This window comes from Aplysia californica, unplaced genomic scaffold (assembly GCF_000002075.1).
Source record: "Aplysia californica isolate F4 #8 unplaced genomic scaffold, AplCal3.0 scaffold00029, whole genome shotgun sequence".
Lineage (NCBI taxonomy): Eukaryota > Metazoa > Mollusca > Gastropoda > Aplysiida > Aplysiidae > Aplysia > Aplysia californica.
The window spans coordinates 771721-790388 of NW_004797299.1; the positions used below are offsets into that span (position 1 = coordinate 771721).

The 18668-nt window shown below is 41.0% G+C and overlaps 2 protein-coding genes across 2 annotated transcripts in view; one reads left to right on the forward strand and one right to left on the reverse strand.

Moving 5' to 3' along the window:
- LOC101862555 (39S ribosomal protein L11, mitochondrial) overlaps window positions 1–3415 on the reverse strand; it is a 9800-nt gene extending 6385 nt beyond the window's left edge. Inside the window, exon 1 of the mRNA XM_005091372.3 lies at window positions 3250–3415. Within this exon, the coding sequence (XP_005091429.1) occupies window positions 3250–3372 (123 nt within the window). The 5' untranslated portion in view covers window positions 3373–3415. The remainder of the gene's footprint in view (window positions 1–3249) is intronic.
- Window positions 3416–3468: 53 nt separating this feature from the next.
- Window positions 3469–18668, forward strand: part of LOC101862773 (protein O-mannosyl-transferase 2) — a 28428-nt gene continuing 13228 nt past the window's right edge. Inside the window, exons 1-9 of the mRNA XM_005091373.3 lie at window positions 3469–3639; window positions 10193–10885; window positions 11532–11616; window positions 12252–12356; window positions 12750–12858; window positions 14127–14235; window positions 15219–15284; window positions 15782–15875; window positions 16857–16963. Coding sequence (XP_005091430.1) covers window positions 10260–10885; window positions 11532–11616; window positions 12252–12356; window positions 12750–12858; window positions 14127–14235; window positions 15219–15284; window positions 15782–15875; window positions 16857–16963 — 1301 coding nt within the window. The 5' untranslated portion in view covers window positions 3469–3639; window positions 10193–10259. The remainder of the gene's footprint in view (window positions 3640–10192; window positions 10886–11531; window positions 11617–12251; window positions 12357–12749; window positions 12859–14126; window positions 14236–15218; window positions 15285–15781; window positions 15876–16856; window positions 16964–18668) is intronic.

An 18668-nucleotide genomic window follows, 5' to 3' on the forward strand; every position in this document is an offset into this window, starting at 1 on the left:
CCCCCGCCTTCTCTCTCTTTCTTTCTCACTGCCTACAGACAAAATTGCACGCTTTCAACACAAGACAAGAGCACTGGAACATTTGTTTATGGTGAACGCTACACAGGTTGGCCTAGGCTATCACAGTGAACGCACACCGGGTGAGAATAGCCAAAAGGCTCACCTGCATTATCTAGATCTAAATGAAGATTGCGGATGTATTTCGATGAACGCTCATTTTTCGCTCATTTCAAGACAATTGGATAAAAAGAACAATGTCATAATTATTTCAACCCAGCAGTCACCCTCTCTATTTCTCTTCCTCTCCCCCCATACCCTGCTCTCTCTTTCTCTCTCCTCTGTGTGTCGCTCACCTTCTCTTTCTCTTTGTTTCTCTCCCACCTACTTTCCCACTCTATCTTTCTCTCGTTCCCTCCAGTCAACTGGCGTTTGCATGTGATATAAATTGCTAGCACTTCCCCCAGTTCTTTACCCCCTCTCTGACTCTCTCTCTCTCTTTTTATCTCTCTCTCTCTCTCTCACACACACACACACACACAGACTCTACCGGGTCTGGGCGCTGAAACGCTCCGAAATCACAAAAGATGGTAAGATCGAAGAATACCGGACCAGCGGACTGACTTTGCCTATGTCTCAACGTTAGGAATTCAAGATTTTCCCCAATATTAAAGGGAATCTCAGGCGCTTTTTCGGTAGTTACCACTCCGCCATTGTTATTCGCGGGTTTTGGCCCCAAGAGTAGGGGGGTTTCAGGGGGGGGCTTGCCCCCCTGACCTAATAAAAATAAGGTGGGGGGTATCAGGGTGGCATGCCCTCTTGATTTTATCATAATTTGATGTTTTGCAGTTGTTAGGTTTGATATCTTGCCGCGCATCAAACGTATAGACCTAGATGTAGATCTAGGCTCAAATAAGGGGGGTGGGAACACATGTGATTAAACGTAGAAAGACGCAAACTATTTTTAGGTAAGGCGCCCATCTTGTTTGACGTCAGACCAGGATACCTCTCCGATCATGTGACTACATTTAAGTATAATATAGCCAATCACATGGCACCAAAGATGGAAGTGTCTATCATGTATATCATGCTTAATCTACACCTCTCTCTCGGAAGTTCTGATGGCTGAAAGACAGTGCGTCTGCGTTTATAATTGTGCAATGATTTTTGGAGCGGTTCGGTCCCGGACAGGTTTTTTTTCCTCTTCTCCTCCTCACGACTGACCAACAGTCCCATAAATTATAGGCCTAATTTGTAGAGTTGCTTTGAAGTTTTTTGTTTTTTTATAAAGTGATTAAAAATGCAGGAGAGGGGGTAGTGGTAGATCTAGATTTAGATATGACATTTAATAATTTAGATCTAATCCTCCAGCGTCTTTACGGCAATTTATATAGGAAATCCGAAACGTTACCGAAAACACGTTGTTCCATGTGGGTATCCCAGGAAGTGATGACATCACAGTACTAACATTAGCAGCCAATCAGAAAGATGCGTCTTTTCTACGTTTAACGGCATGTGGTGGGAACTACCGAAAAAGCACCGAATCTCGGACCGGTAGATCTACTTGTAGTACTCATTAAAAATTTGTCAGGGGGAGACCCCCCTCCTCCACCTCAATCACCCGCCCCACCCACCCCACATTCTCGTGCAATAATGTATACGAGTGGTCCGGTATTCTTCAATCGATAAGACCAGCGGACTGACTTTGCCTATGTCTCAACCTTAGGAATTCATAATTTTCCCGTTTTTAATATCTCTCAATGGAGAATCTTCATAGCTGCCACTAAGGAATTTCAAAAAAGGAGGAAATTCATGCATGCGAAGGCGGACGCGCGCTCTCTGGAGTATGGAGTAAACCAGTGAGATCCAGAGAGGCAAATACTGGAAAATCTAGCCTATGGTTTTTGGAAGGGAAAACTGTCATATTTGTTAACCATAGGCAACTGAATTAAAATGTATTTGAAAAATAAAAAAAGGCAGTAGTTGACTAACAAGCATTTGAGTCAAGTTGACACAGTTTGGACTTGGTGACTAAAAAATCCAGTGTTTGTTGCCTGCTGGTCTCAGAGATTTCTTTCACTTTAAACTTGTACATCGATGTAGAGCGGGCGCAGTATAGGATCAAGGAGGCAACACCTTTATTGCCGCTGTACTGAGCACTCCTGTACAATTGCGGTCCCGTTTGCACTTAACTTAGTAGTGCCCCTGTAGTGTGTAGATCTAAACTGAATTGAAATTATAGCCTAGAGACTATCTCATCTAGATCTAGAATCTAAATATCTAAATATGTGTAAATCTAGATTATATCTAGAGATAGATTATCTAGATCTAGATTCACTTCAACAGCCACAAAAGCCGTCATGTAAACAAACAGGACCGCTTGTACAGGAGTGCCGCCGGCCGCGATTTCTTTATCGCACCAAACTCAAACTCAAAGTGCAGCAAGCGGCTTGTTCAATTTTTAAATGAACTTTTCAAGTCGCACACCGGCTGCTTCTTTCTCATTACAGCTCCGTTTATTGTTGCATTTTGCATCAATTTCTCTCGAATTTCCGCCGTTTTCAATGATAATTCGGCGCGCCAACGTCCCAATGCCAGATCGACACTTTGTTGCTCCACAATAAATAAACAATGTGAAACTAGCGCTTGGCCTAGAAGAACAGAAGTAGAAAGCTACGGGCGGACATGCGCAAGCTGTGTTTTCGTCTCTCTCCCGGTTTGATGTTTTCCACGTGTAAAAAAAAAAAAGTATCGCAATTTGCGACCGAGTGCGGTCCAGCGGAGGAAGGAGGAAAGTAGTGGGAAAAGCTAGATGAAGCGGAGTTTCCGCTATTTAGCGGGAAAGTGGCAGCTATGAATCTTGGACCGGTAGATCTAGATTAATTCTAGATCTAGATCTAGATCTATTCATTAAAATTTTGTCAGGGGGGAGACCCCCCTGAACCCCCCCTCGGCCCTCCCCCCTCCTCTGCCCCAACCACCCGACCCACCTACCCCACATTCTCGCGCAATAATGTACGACGAGTGGCCCGGTATTCTTCAATCTTCCCCTTCAATCTTCCCCAAAAGGTTTCCCATACTCTGGGTCTGTATATTTCGTGATTTTTTCCCGGTTGGTTACCGGTCTGTACACTTCGATTCTTTGACCTAACTTGAATGAAGTTGAAGTTGAAGTCAAAGTCTTTTGTTTGAGTTCCCCACACAGAAAGAGGACGAGGTCTAGATCTAGTGGAAAGCCTAAACTGACATTACCTGACCAAGCTCTGGGCCCAGTGGTGGTGCTGGTGTTGCTTTTCCAGCTGGGATATTCCGCCGTAAGAATGTCTTTCGTTTGACCTGGTCCGAAACAACCCCAACGGCCCTTCTGGCAGCCATTTTCACACTTATGATTTATTGGAGTACATTCCCTTGGATAAGGGAGTCTACTCTGTTCGAAAATGTAGAACTAGCCTATCGAAAAGTTGTTACTTCCCGTTGCTTAACGTCCCCCTAATACACTTTTGGTTGGGGATCTCTCTCAAATTTTTCTAATCTAATTTAACTAGACTATAAGTTTGATAGGAACTGAAAAGCGAGAACAAGATAAAAGCAGATCTGTGTTTGACGTCATTTCCGAAGGGTCTTGAGGACTGCCCGGCCAAGGTAGGCTAAGTCTGTGTACATTGTGTATTATTGATGATTGATTAATAATTGTATAATAATAATAGCAGTGAAGTCTATCAGAGACGGTGTAGACACAACTAACCTGACTATAGATCTAGTAGCCTACAGTGCTAGTACTGTCATTGCACTCACTACTGACTGTGGGGCAGCCATGTCGCAAGTCTCAAGTGAGTTTTATTGAGTATACTAGATTCTATTCTAGCTGCTAATAATCAAAGGAAGTGATTATTCACACCGGGTGTGCGAAATAAGCAATAATTTTATTCACACCGGATGTGCGCTTAAGAATTAATATTTAAATTCACACCAGTTGTGCGAATAAGAAATAATTCTATTCGCACAGGGTTGAGCCTACGTTGATTTTGGACCTCTATTGTCACACCCTTTAAATGTTAAAACAACTGTGGACACTAGATCTAGATCAGATGGCATATTCACTTGTTACAGTTTTAGGGTTAAAGCATGCCACTCATCTGTCTCTCTCTCTCTCTGTCTCTCTCTCTCTCTCTCTCTCTCTCTCTCTCTCTCTCTCTCTCTCTCTCTCATTTCCATCCTTCTTTTTTGAAATCCCCTGTACCAATAATATTATTTTGTAGAATTCACACACCCTGTTCGAATAAAATTTCACAGTATTCACACAGTATTCACACACCATGTGCGAATAAAATTTCATATTATTCACACAGTATTCACACACTCTGTGCGAATAAAATGTCATAGTATTCTCACAGTATTCACACACCCTGTGCGAATAAAATTTCATAGTATTTGCACACCTACAGACAATATCAAAATCTTCGATGATGTCCTTTAGTATAAGTACTGACAGGGTAAAGACCGACAAGAAACAGCTAACGCAGTGCAACTGGAGCTGGATCGAATTGGGCAATGATGTGTAGACCTCAACGGCACACTCCACCCCGACAAGGCCTGTGTGCTGTGGTGCTCGCTGAATAGTCACACATTGAAAGCAGAGATGCCCACAGTTACCATCAACTAATCAACAACAGGGTCCTGAAGCGTGAGCACTCACTGAGGTATCTCAAGGTATCACCTTTGACAGATCAATCTCAGGTAAAGATATAGCCAGGATCATCACATGTGCCAGAAAAGGTCGGACTGCAATGAAAACCATTGCATATATGTAGCAAAATGCCACAGAGAATTTTAGCCATACTATATTAGACACTTGTGCTGTCTGTGATAGACTATGGGCTCGGTCTCCTCACCTTGTCAATGTCGCAGCTGAAACGCCTTGAAAAAATTCAGAATGAATGTATGCGTATTGTTCTTGGATGCACACGAGACTCATCCTGCAAGGCTATCATGTGTGTTATCTCCTGGACCTCCCAGCCATGGTAAAACGTCTCCAAATTGCTCAGGTGATAGCGTATAATTTGAGAGTCAACGCCAGTGATCAGCACCCACTGCATGACAAAGTGGGAAGAACTATACGCACACGTCTGCTTAGAGGGACTGAATGGGTGACTGAGGCAGTGACAACTTTGGCTACATGCTGTGAAGTGCAAGACATCCGAAAGGGCAGCGCTTGGATCAGTGTCACTGACACTCTTGGGCAATTATACTCGAGTGGTAGCAACCTTAGGCAGAGAATGTTGTGACTGGCCAGAGGGAGCAGCCAATGCCAAGGTAGAGACACTGATAGAGGAGAACAGTGAACAGGGCGACGTAGTCATCTTCACAGATGGATCAGTACTGGAGGGGCTTTCAACGCTTGTGTAAACGGGGTCATACAGAGGGAGCTGTCTGGTGTCACTAGCCACGTCCAGCATGTACATGGAGATGAAAGCCATCACAGAAGCTCTTAACTGGATTAAGACGACAAAGTATCAGTCTGCCATCCTCGTCACAGACTCAATGAGTAGGCTACCCTTGAAAAAATGAAGAAACACATATGATGCAAACTTGCGGGAGGCAATACAAAGCAGCAGATTCCTAAGAACTGTGTGGGTCTTTAACCCTGGTCATGCAGGAGTTCAAGTTCAAGGCAATGAACGTGCTGATAAGCTAGCTGGCCAGGCTGAGATTGGCAGCACCATGCAATTAGCCTTTTGTTGGCCTTAGTCTTTAGGTTCCAGATATATGATATTGCATGAATACTGCCTGTCCAGCTCGATCCCGAGGTAGGTCGGGTTTTTAACTTTTTCTAGTTTGTTTCCTGGCAAGTAAGATGGTGAGATTTTTGCTTTGCGACTTTGTGGCTTTTTTTAAAGGCGGTGTAAATTGTCTTGGTACAATATGCTTTTAGTTTCCACTTACAGCTGTAGTTGTTGAATCTATCTCTAGGTCCTCATGTATTTCCATGCAATGATGCCAGCTTGTTTACTTGAATGCCATGGCTAGGTCGTCAGCATATAGGGCTTTCTCCAATTTCTGTATCTCAGTCAGTATCTCATGCAGGTCGTTGATGAAAACAAGGAAAAGTGTGCAGCTCAGAGAGGAACCCTGGAGTAGGCCCTTCAGTACAGCTTTGGATGACACACTGTTAATTTGTTAATTCTGGTCTAGATTGTCTTGTCTGTTAGGTAGGCCTTCACCCATCTGAAGAGTTTCCCATGGATTCCTGTCTGTGTCATCTTCCACAGGAGGCCTTTTTTCCATACCCTGTCGTAAGCTTGCTGGAGATCAACGCATACTGCTACTGTATTGTTCTTTTCCTGGAAGCCACCAAGGATTTTCTGACTGAGCCTAGAGAGCTAGTCATCTGTTTGCTGGCCTGCACGAAATCCTGCTTGGTTGATGTCTAAGGCACCGATTTTCTTTATTATGCCCATTGACACGTTTGGTTCAATTGGGCTTGCGAGGCGGGACTATCCAGATTGAGAGGGCAAAGCGACCATCGTGGCACAAACCAGTTCTGATTTCTTAACAGGAGCTCTCAAGCAAATAATCAAACTACAGATAACACGGATAGGTTGAACACAGAAGGCTTGAAATAACGCATCTGTCGAACTGTGCTTGCAGTTCCGTTTTGTTTTGTTGTTTTTTTTTGGGGGGGGGGGGTTCGTTATCTTTGTATTGTAAGAAAATTACGGGAAGCTCGAACACAAACACGGAATATTCGAATTAGTTATGTCGGCATGGAGGTCTATTAAAGTCAATGTCCTTTGAGGTGCATTTGAGACTAAATAATAATTTGATAATTATAATTTATAATATTAATAAAAAACGGAAAAGGCAAGGTAGGTAAAATACCGCCTTCCCCCCTTTACAAAAGCAGCCAGCTAGCTGTGCTATTTTTAGCGCGCTGCTCGACACGCTGTCCGACACGTGTGCCTAAGCCCTAGGCCTAGCTAGGCTTGTGTGGAGCGAGCAAGAAGAACGGCCTAAAGTAGGCCTAGCAATCTCTGTCGCTTCCCTTGATTCTCTGACACTGCTCACGTATCCCTGGCCGGTCCAGACAAATTCGAGCTCTCTGTGAATTCCCATCCCAGACTACCGACAGCTTTATAATTATCTTGGCACTAGAGCTAGGCTAGGGCTTGAGGTAATCACTTGGGACTTGGGAATAAAAAAATAGGCTAATTTTCGATCTAAAAAATCATTTTAACTGGTCTGTTGATATACACAGTCTTACGTAAAGACTTGACTCTCAGAGAGAGTAGAGGCCTGTGGCATTCATGGAAAATAATGTTATTATAATGCTAATGTTGGCGAATTCTTCTTCTTCTTTCTCGTTCTCGATGGCAGCTGCTAGACAGTCAGTCCAATGTCACGCACAGTCTGTGCAGTTCGCTTCAGATCTGAGAGACTGCCATAGAGCTTTCTCTCAAGGGGAGCCACATTCTGCCTCGTCTGTGTACGAAGGATGGCATAGCGTAGGCAGTGCTGAAGGATATGGTTGACATCCTCTTGGTCGTGTCCACATTCACAGATCGCTGACTCTCCCACATTTAATTTGGTGTTGGTGTTGGCGAATGTCACATCATGAAAGGAGAGGTAGCGTCATTATGACATGAGTATCGGATGGGATCATTTGTTTTGTTACAGTTGTGTTGTTTTAGAGGTGTCTGTCAATTAGATCTTTGTCACTGACCACAGAGACAAAGTGGAGTCTAGATTTGTTGAATGCTAAGGAACAATGACTGAGCAGCAAAATGTTAGTCAGCAGGAAGAGAATAAGGAAATTATCAAGGGAGAATCCTAAACAGTCGTCCCCATTATAATTGATTTAAAAGCTGCGCATAGGGCCATTCTGTTACATTTTACAGGAGGGTCCATTGTTCAAAGTTGTAGTCACTAATATTATAACTCTCTGTTTGGGACCGCTATGCAATCACTGAGATACCAGAGGCAAGAGATTCATTATTGTGCTTTCACATTATTATGGTTACTGGCTTACTGACATTCATTATGATACTATAGAATGATGGAAGGTGGTTATAAGTATGTAAGGTGAAGAGGTTGATGATCACCTAATCACGGCTTTGAAGACAGTTGCGTATAAATTATAATATTTTCTAAGTAGTCGAAAAGTAATCTCTCAATTCCATTTATTAACAGATCGATACTGGAATTTGCCTCCAATATATAGATCTAGGGTGAATTGTTCTGTATTTCTCCAAAACTCAGTCCGTTTCTATCTTTAAAATTCCTAATCAAGTTTACCCTCAAGGAAAGGTAGCAAACCTTTTCAAAAAGTAGTTGATGTTGGAATATAATGGCATGCTAGAGATGTAGTCTCTGCATTATACACGTGACATAGATTATTGATTTATTTGCCTTTGTATCCTCTGTCCTCTTCCCTTCATTTTTCCAGAGGTTAATAGGTTTTGCTTTTCTACCTTTCTTACTCCTCGTTTGACCTTCAAATTTTTTTTTCATTTTGCTCTTTTCTTTTTCTCCTCCCATCTCTCTCTCTCTCTCTCTTATATTTTCTTTTTAAATCTCTCTCTCTCTCTCTCTCTCTCTCTCTCTCTCTCTCTCTCTCTCTCTCTCACTCTCTCTTGTTAGGCTAGGTAAGATCAAACACTTAGCTTTCTCGGATAAGGGTGAAAAAATCTTGGAGGTCCCATGTGCAAATTGCATGCGTTAAAGATCCCTTGGTGCTCCTAAAATTGATAAGAGTAGGCGGCGGCCACCACCCGGGCTAAATTCAAATTTAATTCCTACCAAACTGAAAATGCTTGCCCGCGCACTATCATATCTTATATGCCGTTACCAACGTCATAAAGCACATACAAAAAAAAAATCTCTCTCCTCTCTCTCTCACTCTCTCCATCTGTTTGGTCGTGTATACTTTTTGCGATGCTCTCTTTTTTCTCTTTTTTTGTGCTTATCCACCTCTATCAGTTCCTTGAACTGCTCTCTCTCCCTGTCTTTCTCTTTCAGTGTATTGTCCACTCTACTTTTCTCTTTACCTCTTACTGACTGTTTGTGCCTCTTACCGTCTTTTCTTCATGTCTCCCATGGCTCTTATTGGTGTGTTATTTTCCTTTATTAATTCTTAGATAGTATGCATCCTTTTTTTATGAATCATTTGAGTAAAACGTCTGTTCGTTTTAAGTTGCATATGTGCTGTATAAGATATAATATAACCTTACTCAAACGACTAAACAAATGAAGTTGTGAATTTTGTTGAAGCGAGAAAGGGAAGGGGGTGGGGGAGCATTTTCAGAGATATTTTGCATCATTACATTATGGTACTGCCGTAAGCCGACAAAACGCCTTTTTTATTTTTGGTATCAAAAATTTTTATTTGCTTAAAAATCAAAAGCCTGATCAGTTACCCAAATTGTGTGAAAAAATCAAAGCGAAACCTTGGTGGTTTCATTACACCAAGGAAAAGGAGAGTGTGGTATTCCAAAAATGAACTCATTTTCTTTTGTCTGTATATATAATAACCCTCAGAGAAAAAGAGAATAAGAGAGCTTTTATGTAAGAAAAATATGTTCTTACTACAAGCTTTTATAAGCCTACTAGAACATTATAAAAGACAAAGAAAAATCAATAACAGTCAGGGAAAGGGAAGTTTAGGTCTCTCAGAGTTTTATGAACTATTGAAAGATCCAGATAATTTGCAAGGGTTTTTTTTGTTGCAAAGTACAATTATCCCCAGCTGGTGTTTTTTCAATTCTGTATTACTTCTTTTCTAACAAAGCCTGTAAAAAACAGTGTGCAAATATTGATATTTTTTTTCTCCATTTTGTTGCAATCAGTAATTAAATCACCCCAAGAGAGCTTTATGCCTATTCTATTCCTTTTCAGATGTCATCTGTGGCATGTAAAGTGATAATGCATAACACCACTGCAAGTGTTTTGATCAATCACATCTTTTGTTTGTTTCTCTGAGCGAGGTGGATGAGTTTCAAACAGGATCCTATCCGGGCTTTTGTGTGTGTGTGTGTGTGGGGGGGGGGGGGGGGGGGGGAGGTGGGTTTATGCTCTATATGCATGTATCTGCTCTGCTGTGTTATCACCAGTACATGTAATTTGTTGATGTTTTCTCTCTGTCTGAAACTGAAATGTTTGTTGGTTATTGATTCTTTCTGTTTCCCTACTATTTTTTCAGATCTCAAAACGAATGCAGTGGTATTCGGCCACCTATAGAAAATAGGTGTTTGCCTGTTGATAAGATCATGTCAGAGAAATCGACAGCTGCTGAATCGAAAGTTGGGGATCAGGGTGACTTTCCTTTTACTGGAGATGAACCGGTGGTCTCGGATGATAGTTCACCTGCAGCAGTCGTAGCAGCCAGCAGCACCAGTGGTGGATCAATAACCCTCAGTGGAGGGAAGCCGGGGAAAGCAGCTTCGGACACAGCTGTGCACTCCCGGCCACCTAGCCATGGCAAGGCCCTGTCCTCTCATAGGTTAGACTGTTTAGGAGCCACACAGAGGGACCATTGCTCTGGAGAACCTGATTTAGGCACATATTCTTCTGAAAATTCAGAGATGGATCCAAAAAAATTGATGAAAACAAAAACGCTTAAGCTGTCAAAAAACAGTCCTGAGAAAGTTTTCAAAGGAACTGCGAAAGAGGACTCGCCCACGAAATTGAGGCGCAGGAAAGGAGATTCTAAAGATGTGAAGGTTGAGAGCGTGAAGGGTTCTCATACAGCTGTAGAGGAGGACAGTGATGTGGAGCTGACAGAAGCGGAACAAAACTGGCGAGAAACGAAGGCCTACTACTTGTCCCTAGCTGTTCTGTCTCTGGTGTCGCTCATTACTCGCATATACAACATCGAGACCCCAGCGCATGTGTGGTGAGTATCGAAGGTCTTTTGAAATATTACTATGTATGTATTAAAATCATTTTAATTAATAATCAATACAATTAATTTTTTGTGTGTGTGCATTCGTTTTTCAGTGTACTTGTGTAAAAGAAAAAGTGTTTATTTTAACCCTATCCATACGTCATGTTTACTATCGTATCCATACGACGTGGGGAACTCTGTGCCACCACTTTCCAAAGAGGAAATTTACTTGTTAACCCGATCCGTACGCTTTGCATAGTAGTCGAAATGATTTTTTGAGAAATACTGAAAGTTTCAAAGAAATCTTCGAACTAGAAGTATTCTAAAATGTGAAGAGTACAACTCGGGGGGTACAAAATGACCCCAGGGTGTATGGATAGGGTTACTTTGTATGATATCATGCAGAGAGTGGAATTTGTGTCTGTTAGTGCATTTGTGAATATTGAAAAATTATTTGTTCATATGTGTGTCTGTACATCTTTAAACATATTTTTATTATGCATGTATTTGCTTGAGGCATTCATTTAGTTCAAATAAATAACCCCTTTTGATCCAGTCTCCTTGGGGGCTGATGTTTGTTAAGAAGACAGATTTTTTAAATTCATGAGTGCTTTATGGCTACAGATGTGTCCAAATTTTGTTACTTTAATTTCAGTTGGGACGAGACACATTTTGGTAAAATGGGAAGCTGGTACATCAACCGCACATTCTTCTTTGATGTCCATCCACCACTGGGCAAGGTTAGTACAATAGTCAGGCAGCGTGTAGTTTGTCCACAATGGTATGCTGCTAATCAGGTGTACGGCGTAAGTTAATCCTTTTATTCCTTTAGGTTCCTTGTGATATTATTGTTATGTTGTTGTTACAACAGGGAAAGGGGGGGGGGGGTGATGAGTTTAGCTTAACACTACTTTTTTGTCCTACTTGTTAACTATTCCTCTTTCATTTCTGTCCACTTGCTTTTGTCCAGCACTATATGACGGTCATTGTGTCTATGAACTTGTTTGCTCAAATAAACAAACATAAGATGTGGTATGTGAGTGGGTGGTTAGCAGGTGCTCTGGTTTGGTTTGCTCCTTCTTTCCTATAAAAAATCTATCTCCTATATCTCCCCTACTTCTGTTTTGTGTTTGTTACTCTCTTGTAACACCTCTAATCTTCGGCACTTACATGACTTTATTGTGTTGCAAGTGCCGTAAAACCCTTACTAAGATGGAAAAAAGATGTGGTATATTACTCTAGATGAATCTTCAAGTTTTATTAGTTTTTTTTCTCTTCTTCAAGGTATTATTATATTTCAAACCTAATGTACTATGTGCTCTTAGTTTAAGTCCTAGTGAGAGATTGAGTCTAATTGCATCTCTGTACTTTCCAGATGTTGATTGGCCTGGCTGGTGTTGTGAGTGGATATGATGGAAGCTTTCCCTTCAGCAAGCCAGGGGATGAGTACGGGGACACCAATTACGTTGGCATGCGTGTGGTAAGGAGAACATTCATTTTGAAAAGCTAGCTCGTGTCGTACATCTTTCTTTGTTTCGAATAGCTTTTTAAAAAAAATATCGTTTGTTTCATGATTTTCTTTGCAGTTGGGTTAGAGATTTTAGAGTTAAGAAAAGAAATAAGTAGACAAAGTACCAGCAGTACTGATGAATATGTAAATTTAGAAGGGATTCCCATTTGCTTTTATTTTATTTTTATGTACTGATGTTTTATCGATATACTAATTATAATGAAACAAGCAAAAGGGTGTGTCTGAATTCTTAGATTTAATAGATTTAGAACAGTTGTACCAGTTGGGGGGGGGGGGGGTTCGTTTTTAGTTTTGATATTTATTGCTTGAGTGTGTAATGGATCTTTCGTTTTATTTTTTCAGTTCTGTGCGTTGCTGGGGACCCTCCTTGTGCCACTGTCCTACCAAGTGGTGTGGCTCCTCACACATTCTATTCTGGCTGGGATTTTTGCAGCAGCTCTAGTCATTTTTGGTGAGATTTGCCTTCTGTTGTACTTGATTTCTGCAATGTCATGGTATGTTTTAGCTGTTTTAGCCAGAAGCAACCACCAACAAAGGGATGTTGGGATTTAAGAGACTTTTGTATGTTAAAAGCTGTATGTCAAGTAAGTGATTAAACTATCCTCCAAAAATGCTCTAATTCACAACAATAATCTTGCATAACTTTTGGACTGTTTATCCAATCTTCATGATGTTTTTAAAAAAACTTTTCTCAACTCTTTTAGCTCTACCTAGTGACATGCATCTTGGTCAAATTAACGGTTTTCAAATTTTTTCCTGAAATCCCCTAGTTGTAGCTAAGATAAGTTTTCTCATATTGCCATATGGGTGGTTGGCTGGTACTAGTGGTAACACCATCTTTTCTTTTCACTATATGGCCTTTATTGTGTCAATCTGTTCTCTCTACTCCAACAAACAAACATACGTCCAGTCTAGGAAAGTATAGCTGAAATCTTGCTATTTTTTTTTTTTTAATGAAGGGAGAATAGAGCTTAAGTCTTAGTGTTGGAGCTGTGGGGGGTGGGGTGGGGTGTGAGAAGAATTAACAACAATACGTATTTTGAAACATGAATGACCCATGTCTGTTTTAGCATGTGTTTGTGGCACAAAAGGATAGCTGTTGTGAGTAGTGTGCATTAGGATCTGAAAGGTTGATTTAATTGATTAACCTAATAAAGTTAGAAGGAAATTGAGTTCATACTGTACCATACATTTAAAAAACATTTTTGCCATCCCTGACTTAGCCAGTTTACTGGCGTCTGTCTGTGGTGTAGCAGTAAGGTGCTTCACCATGCATTGTTCATAGAAGATCCAAGTTTGAATCTTGTGCGGGGAAAATTTTTATTGTCTTAGTCTTTCTGCAGGGACATTGTATCCCTCTTAGCCTGGGTTGGCTCTGACAGGCAGGGTTGCCCGCCTAATAATTGATCTAAATTGTGTGGATGGGACAGGGCAAAAGATCAAGAGGAAGACCACTTGGAACCTGGAGAAGAGTCATGGAAATGGATGTACAGAAAAGTGGAAAGACATGGAGTGACATCAAGGGACTAGCCCAGGATAGGGAAAGGTGGAAAGTGTTTGTTCGTGGCCTATATCCTGATCCAGGGTGAGAAAGGCAATGATGTGTGGATGGGAGCGTAAAGGAACTGCATTTTTTAAAAGATCTGACCAGTTTTCCTTACATACGCACTATCATTCTTATACTTGTTGTGTTAAGAACACTTTTTTTTTTATCTACAGATACCGGTGTCCTGACTTTGTCCAGACACATCCTGCTGGACCCCATCCTCATGTTCTTCATCCTTCTCTCTGTCTTCTCGTGCCTCAAATTTCTCTCATTCAGGTCCAGGTAAGTGTGCCGTTGGAAGGGTGAGGGTGCTAGAAAAACTTTGTAATTATACCCCACGCCTTTTGGTAATCTTTCCATAGTATTGTGTGTGTGTGTGTGTGTGTGTGATGGAATGTGTATTGTTTTTTCAGTGTTAACATTCTTCTCTTTGTCTTGGGTTGTTTTAAACATTTTGTTTGTTTTTTTGTTTGTTTGTTTTTACGTGCGCCTTTTGTGGGAAGTCAATAGGAACTGGTTTTGATATTCTTTTTTATTTGGGGGGGGGGGGGGGTAATTTTTTTCATTTTGTTGAATATCTGGAACAGAATAGAATTTATTTATCCAAGATAGTTTTTACTCTTTCCTTCTGAGGGTTGACAATTAATCAATACTAGTTTGTTTTTACACCTCCTTCTCTTTGATTTTGTTAGTTGTTTTTTTTGTCTTGATCCTGCATATGTGGGAACACAATATATTTATTTGTATGAGTTTTTAACTCTTTACCCTTGAGGGTTGGTATATAATTAATACTATGAGTTAGTCTATCTTTGTTTGGGGTCGTTTTATTTTACTTTGTAGGCCTATTCTTTCTCTTACATGCCTGAAAACAGAATAGGATGTATTTATATGGTTTAGTTTTTTCTAAGGGTGGACAAGTAGGCATTATTAGTTATGCGTTACACTTTCTCTCTCTAAGGGTTGGCAGTATGATAAAAGTTAGTTTTTACACTTTCCCTCTAATGAATGGGGTACTCCTAAAGGTAACGAACTGGCAACGGTGCATCTATCTATCAGCTTGTCTGTATTAGTGCATTATTATGTGTATTATGTGACATTTATTAATTATTGTGTTTGTGTGTGTGTGTGTATGTGTGTGTGTATGTGTATTCATGAGTAGGTATGTGCATGCATGTGTGTTTTATGGTTGCAATTATAAACCTAATTTCCCCAGGTGAATCAGAAGAAGTGTTCATTTTATTTGATTACTGTGTTCTCCTCTACAGACCATTTTCTCCATTGTGGTGGTTTTGGATGGCAGCCACTGGATCATCATTAGCTGGAGCTCTTGGGTAAGAAAAATTCAAAACTGCTAAGAAAAAAATGCATCTCACTATTTTTGTTATATATTTGCCTAATAAAATATGCTCCACATTTCATGGAGATTAAAAAATATAGGAGATAACAGTTTGATGAGAAAAAACAAAACAAAAAAGAGAACAACTGTGACTGAGCAGATAACAAGGCACTGCTTTTTCGATGCCTGATAGGTAAAAAGGGTTCTTTTTTTATCATTCTATTGTCCAGTCTATAGAAAGTACACAGATTTTTTCCGATCAAGTTAATGTTTTCCGGAACTGTATAATATTTTCATTAGCATAAATATTAGTACAAGTACATGTTTCTTTTCATGTAAATATTGAGTCTCTATTAATCCTTACTCTAATCATATTTTTTTTTTTGGAAGAACTTTAATTACCCTATCGTCTGTTTATCGTCTGTTGAATATGTAAATAATCAAGTCTTTTTATGTTGGTATAAATGCTTTATCATTTTGTTGTGTTGACAGGGTGAAGTTTGTCGGCCTCTTCGTTATCCTCTTCATTGGCTACACGACAGCCTCAGATCTGTGGAATCTCCTTTCAGATTTGTCAGTATCATTGGTAGGTGGATGCTCGGTACTTTGGATATTTTCATGAATATAGAGAGAAGGAAAGACTAGTGGGTTTTCCTTTTTTTTCTCCCTGAGAATTCAGTAGGCTATACGTGTAGTTAAGGCCTTTTTACCTGCCTTGTGAGATGTTTTGGTGGTCTGTCCTCAGAGCTGTAGATTTTTATGCCCACATCACCTTAATTTTGGAAGTGGACTGGGTCAAAGCAACCTAGGCTGAGAGGGGAACAACACCCCCCCCCCCCCTCTTCCTTACAGGATAAATGTAGGTGTTTTTTTTGCTTCCATCGACACAATTTTAATGGTTTAGGTGGCAGGCTGCTTTATCCTGCCCATCAAGGACTACCTGGGTTGAAAGGAGTCCATCATACCCCCTAGGGCGGTGCTACTGACTGTGGTGTCTTTAGGCCATTCCCAAAGGGGGGGACATTAACATCTCTAGTTCTTAGGCACCGTAGAATTGTAATTGTAAATTGACTGATTCATCAATGTCATGCTCATAACTGCCTGAACTGCAACAGGGAACTGCTGCTTTTTCTTTCCTAAATCCTTGCTTTCGTCCTTTTTCCTGTACTTCTTTTGTATGTTTGTCACACTCTTGTGACCCGCTATTTCCGGGGTGCCTTGATAGTCGAAGCAGACTTTGTGCTGGTGAAGCAAGAGAGGTGAGCAGAGTAAGTCTGATTCCCTGTAAGTGCCTCTCTGTTGACATCCACCCCTTGGGGCTCATATGACCTTATGCAGTTGCGAGCGCCGTAAAATCTCTACTAAAACAAACAAGGAGTCCAGCATTCTCTCTAAGACGGAGAAACTCAGCTTATGCACTTGACCCCTTAGTGATCGAACTGTCTTTTATGTGAAAAGGCAAAAAGAGTGTAACCATCTCACCATAGAAGCTGATTGTCCATATCAGACCCTGTGTGAGATATTTTGGTTTCTAATATTTTTTTCTTCAATATTTCTTGTTCCCCAGTTTCTCCTTTGCAAACATATCTTTGCCCGCGTGGCCTGCCTCATCGTAGTCCCCTTTCTGGTCTACTGTTTTTTCTTCTGCATACATTTCAAGGTGCTCAATCGCAGGTAAGAATGATGAATGAATGGGAAAAGGGCCAAAATGAGTCTGTTTCTTGTCGTAGCTTGACATGGTCTAGCTGTTACAGTAGTCTCCGCCTAAATGCACACCATACAAAGGTACGCTCCGCTCAAGTGCACGTTTTTGTCATGTGGTGAGTTTTTTGCTTTATAATTGAGACGTACGAACGCACGGTCACTTTTTCTAAACGCACGCTTAAATCCGTGAATCACACCAACAGGCAAAGCTTAACCATGGGAAATGTTCACTACAACCTGCACAGCTTGCATATAAGACAAGCCTAGACAACAGGAATCCTGTATTTGGTGAGACTGACCCTCACGCAGAACAAAGAGAGCGATGCTCAGAGTTTTTACGCTCAACTCACGGACACATAGGTCTAGGACTGGTCAGGTGATATGTTGGGGGGGGGGGTGAGGGAAATGTCTTCTGATTGGTCACTCGAAATGCGTCTTTGAGACTGGTGTTTGAGTGACAGCATACGTAATGTTTACTTAGACCTATGATGTGCAACACTCGTGAGTTTTGTGCAACACTCGTGAGTTTTGTAAAACACTAGATATGCCCCTTGTTAAAGATTAGTAAAGTAATCAACTGCGCTCGAAGAACTTATAACTTATAATGTTCAACTAATCATAAGAGAAAAGTCTGATGCCATCCATGCATTTACTGAGTTGCAATAAATGACAGGCAGTCGGGATTGGTCACTTGGAATTGGAAAGCTGCGTGGCTGAGAGCTTTTCCATATGACTAGATCTATCGCAAACAGTTTCCTCTTATCTGTTCCGGACATTTTATAGTATGATAGTGTATACATTATCAAAACAATGAGTCCGTTTTTCTGCCCCCCCCAACCCATTTGACACCTTTGTATTCATAATTCATAACCGCAGTCAGGGAATCCTTCACAAAACAGTCAAGTGTCATCACATAATCAGCCAAAATGACCCATCACCTCAAAGGGAGGTCACTAAGATATCAAGGATATAAGATGATTGCGTCTCTTCTTCCCTTTGCACTGGTTCATGTAAACGCTCGCTCCATGTAAACACATGCTTAGGGGCACTCCCGAGCTCTGTGCATTTAGGTGGAAACTACTGTAGTGAATATGTGACATTTTCCATGCCTCGTCTCCCTTCCTCCCTCCCTTTCTCCTTCCCTCCCTCCACCCTCCATGTCTGTCATACCCTTGGCATTGTAAATTTATAGACTTAAGCTTTTATGCTCATTTTTAGTCATGAAATATGATGGTGATCAGAATATTTTTATAAGGACTTTAGAACAGAGGCAGCAGAGGCTGGTTTCCTCTACCATCTTTGAAAGGGCACCATTGTAGGCTGATCTACCTTCTGCACTCACTTACCTGATGGAGTACTTTGTGCTTAATTTCTGTCTTTGAGCTAGGGTTATCAACTCTTTCTTAACACTTTTCCATCATATTTTGGGGAAAATCCAAAGAAATTGAGTGGTAAGCATCGCCAATCAGCGAGATGAGGTGGCAAAGTGTTAAAGGCTCACCCAATGACCTCTCATCTGAAAGATGCAAAGCAGGTAATGCTTGACATGGTTTGTGAGCTGGAGTTCAGTATTAACTCGGCCACAAACAAGTGCATTTAGCTCTTGACGCTTTTTTTAAAGAACATTATGAGCATTGCTCTATATATTGACTCGTGAACGATTTCTTGTGGGTGT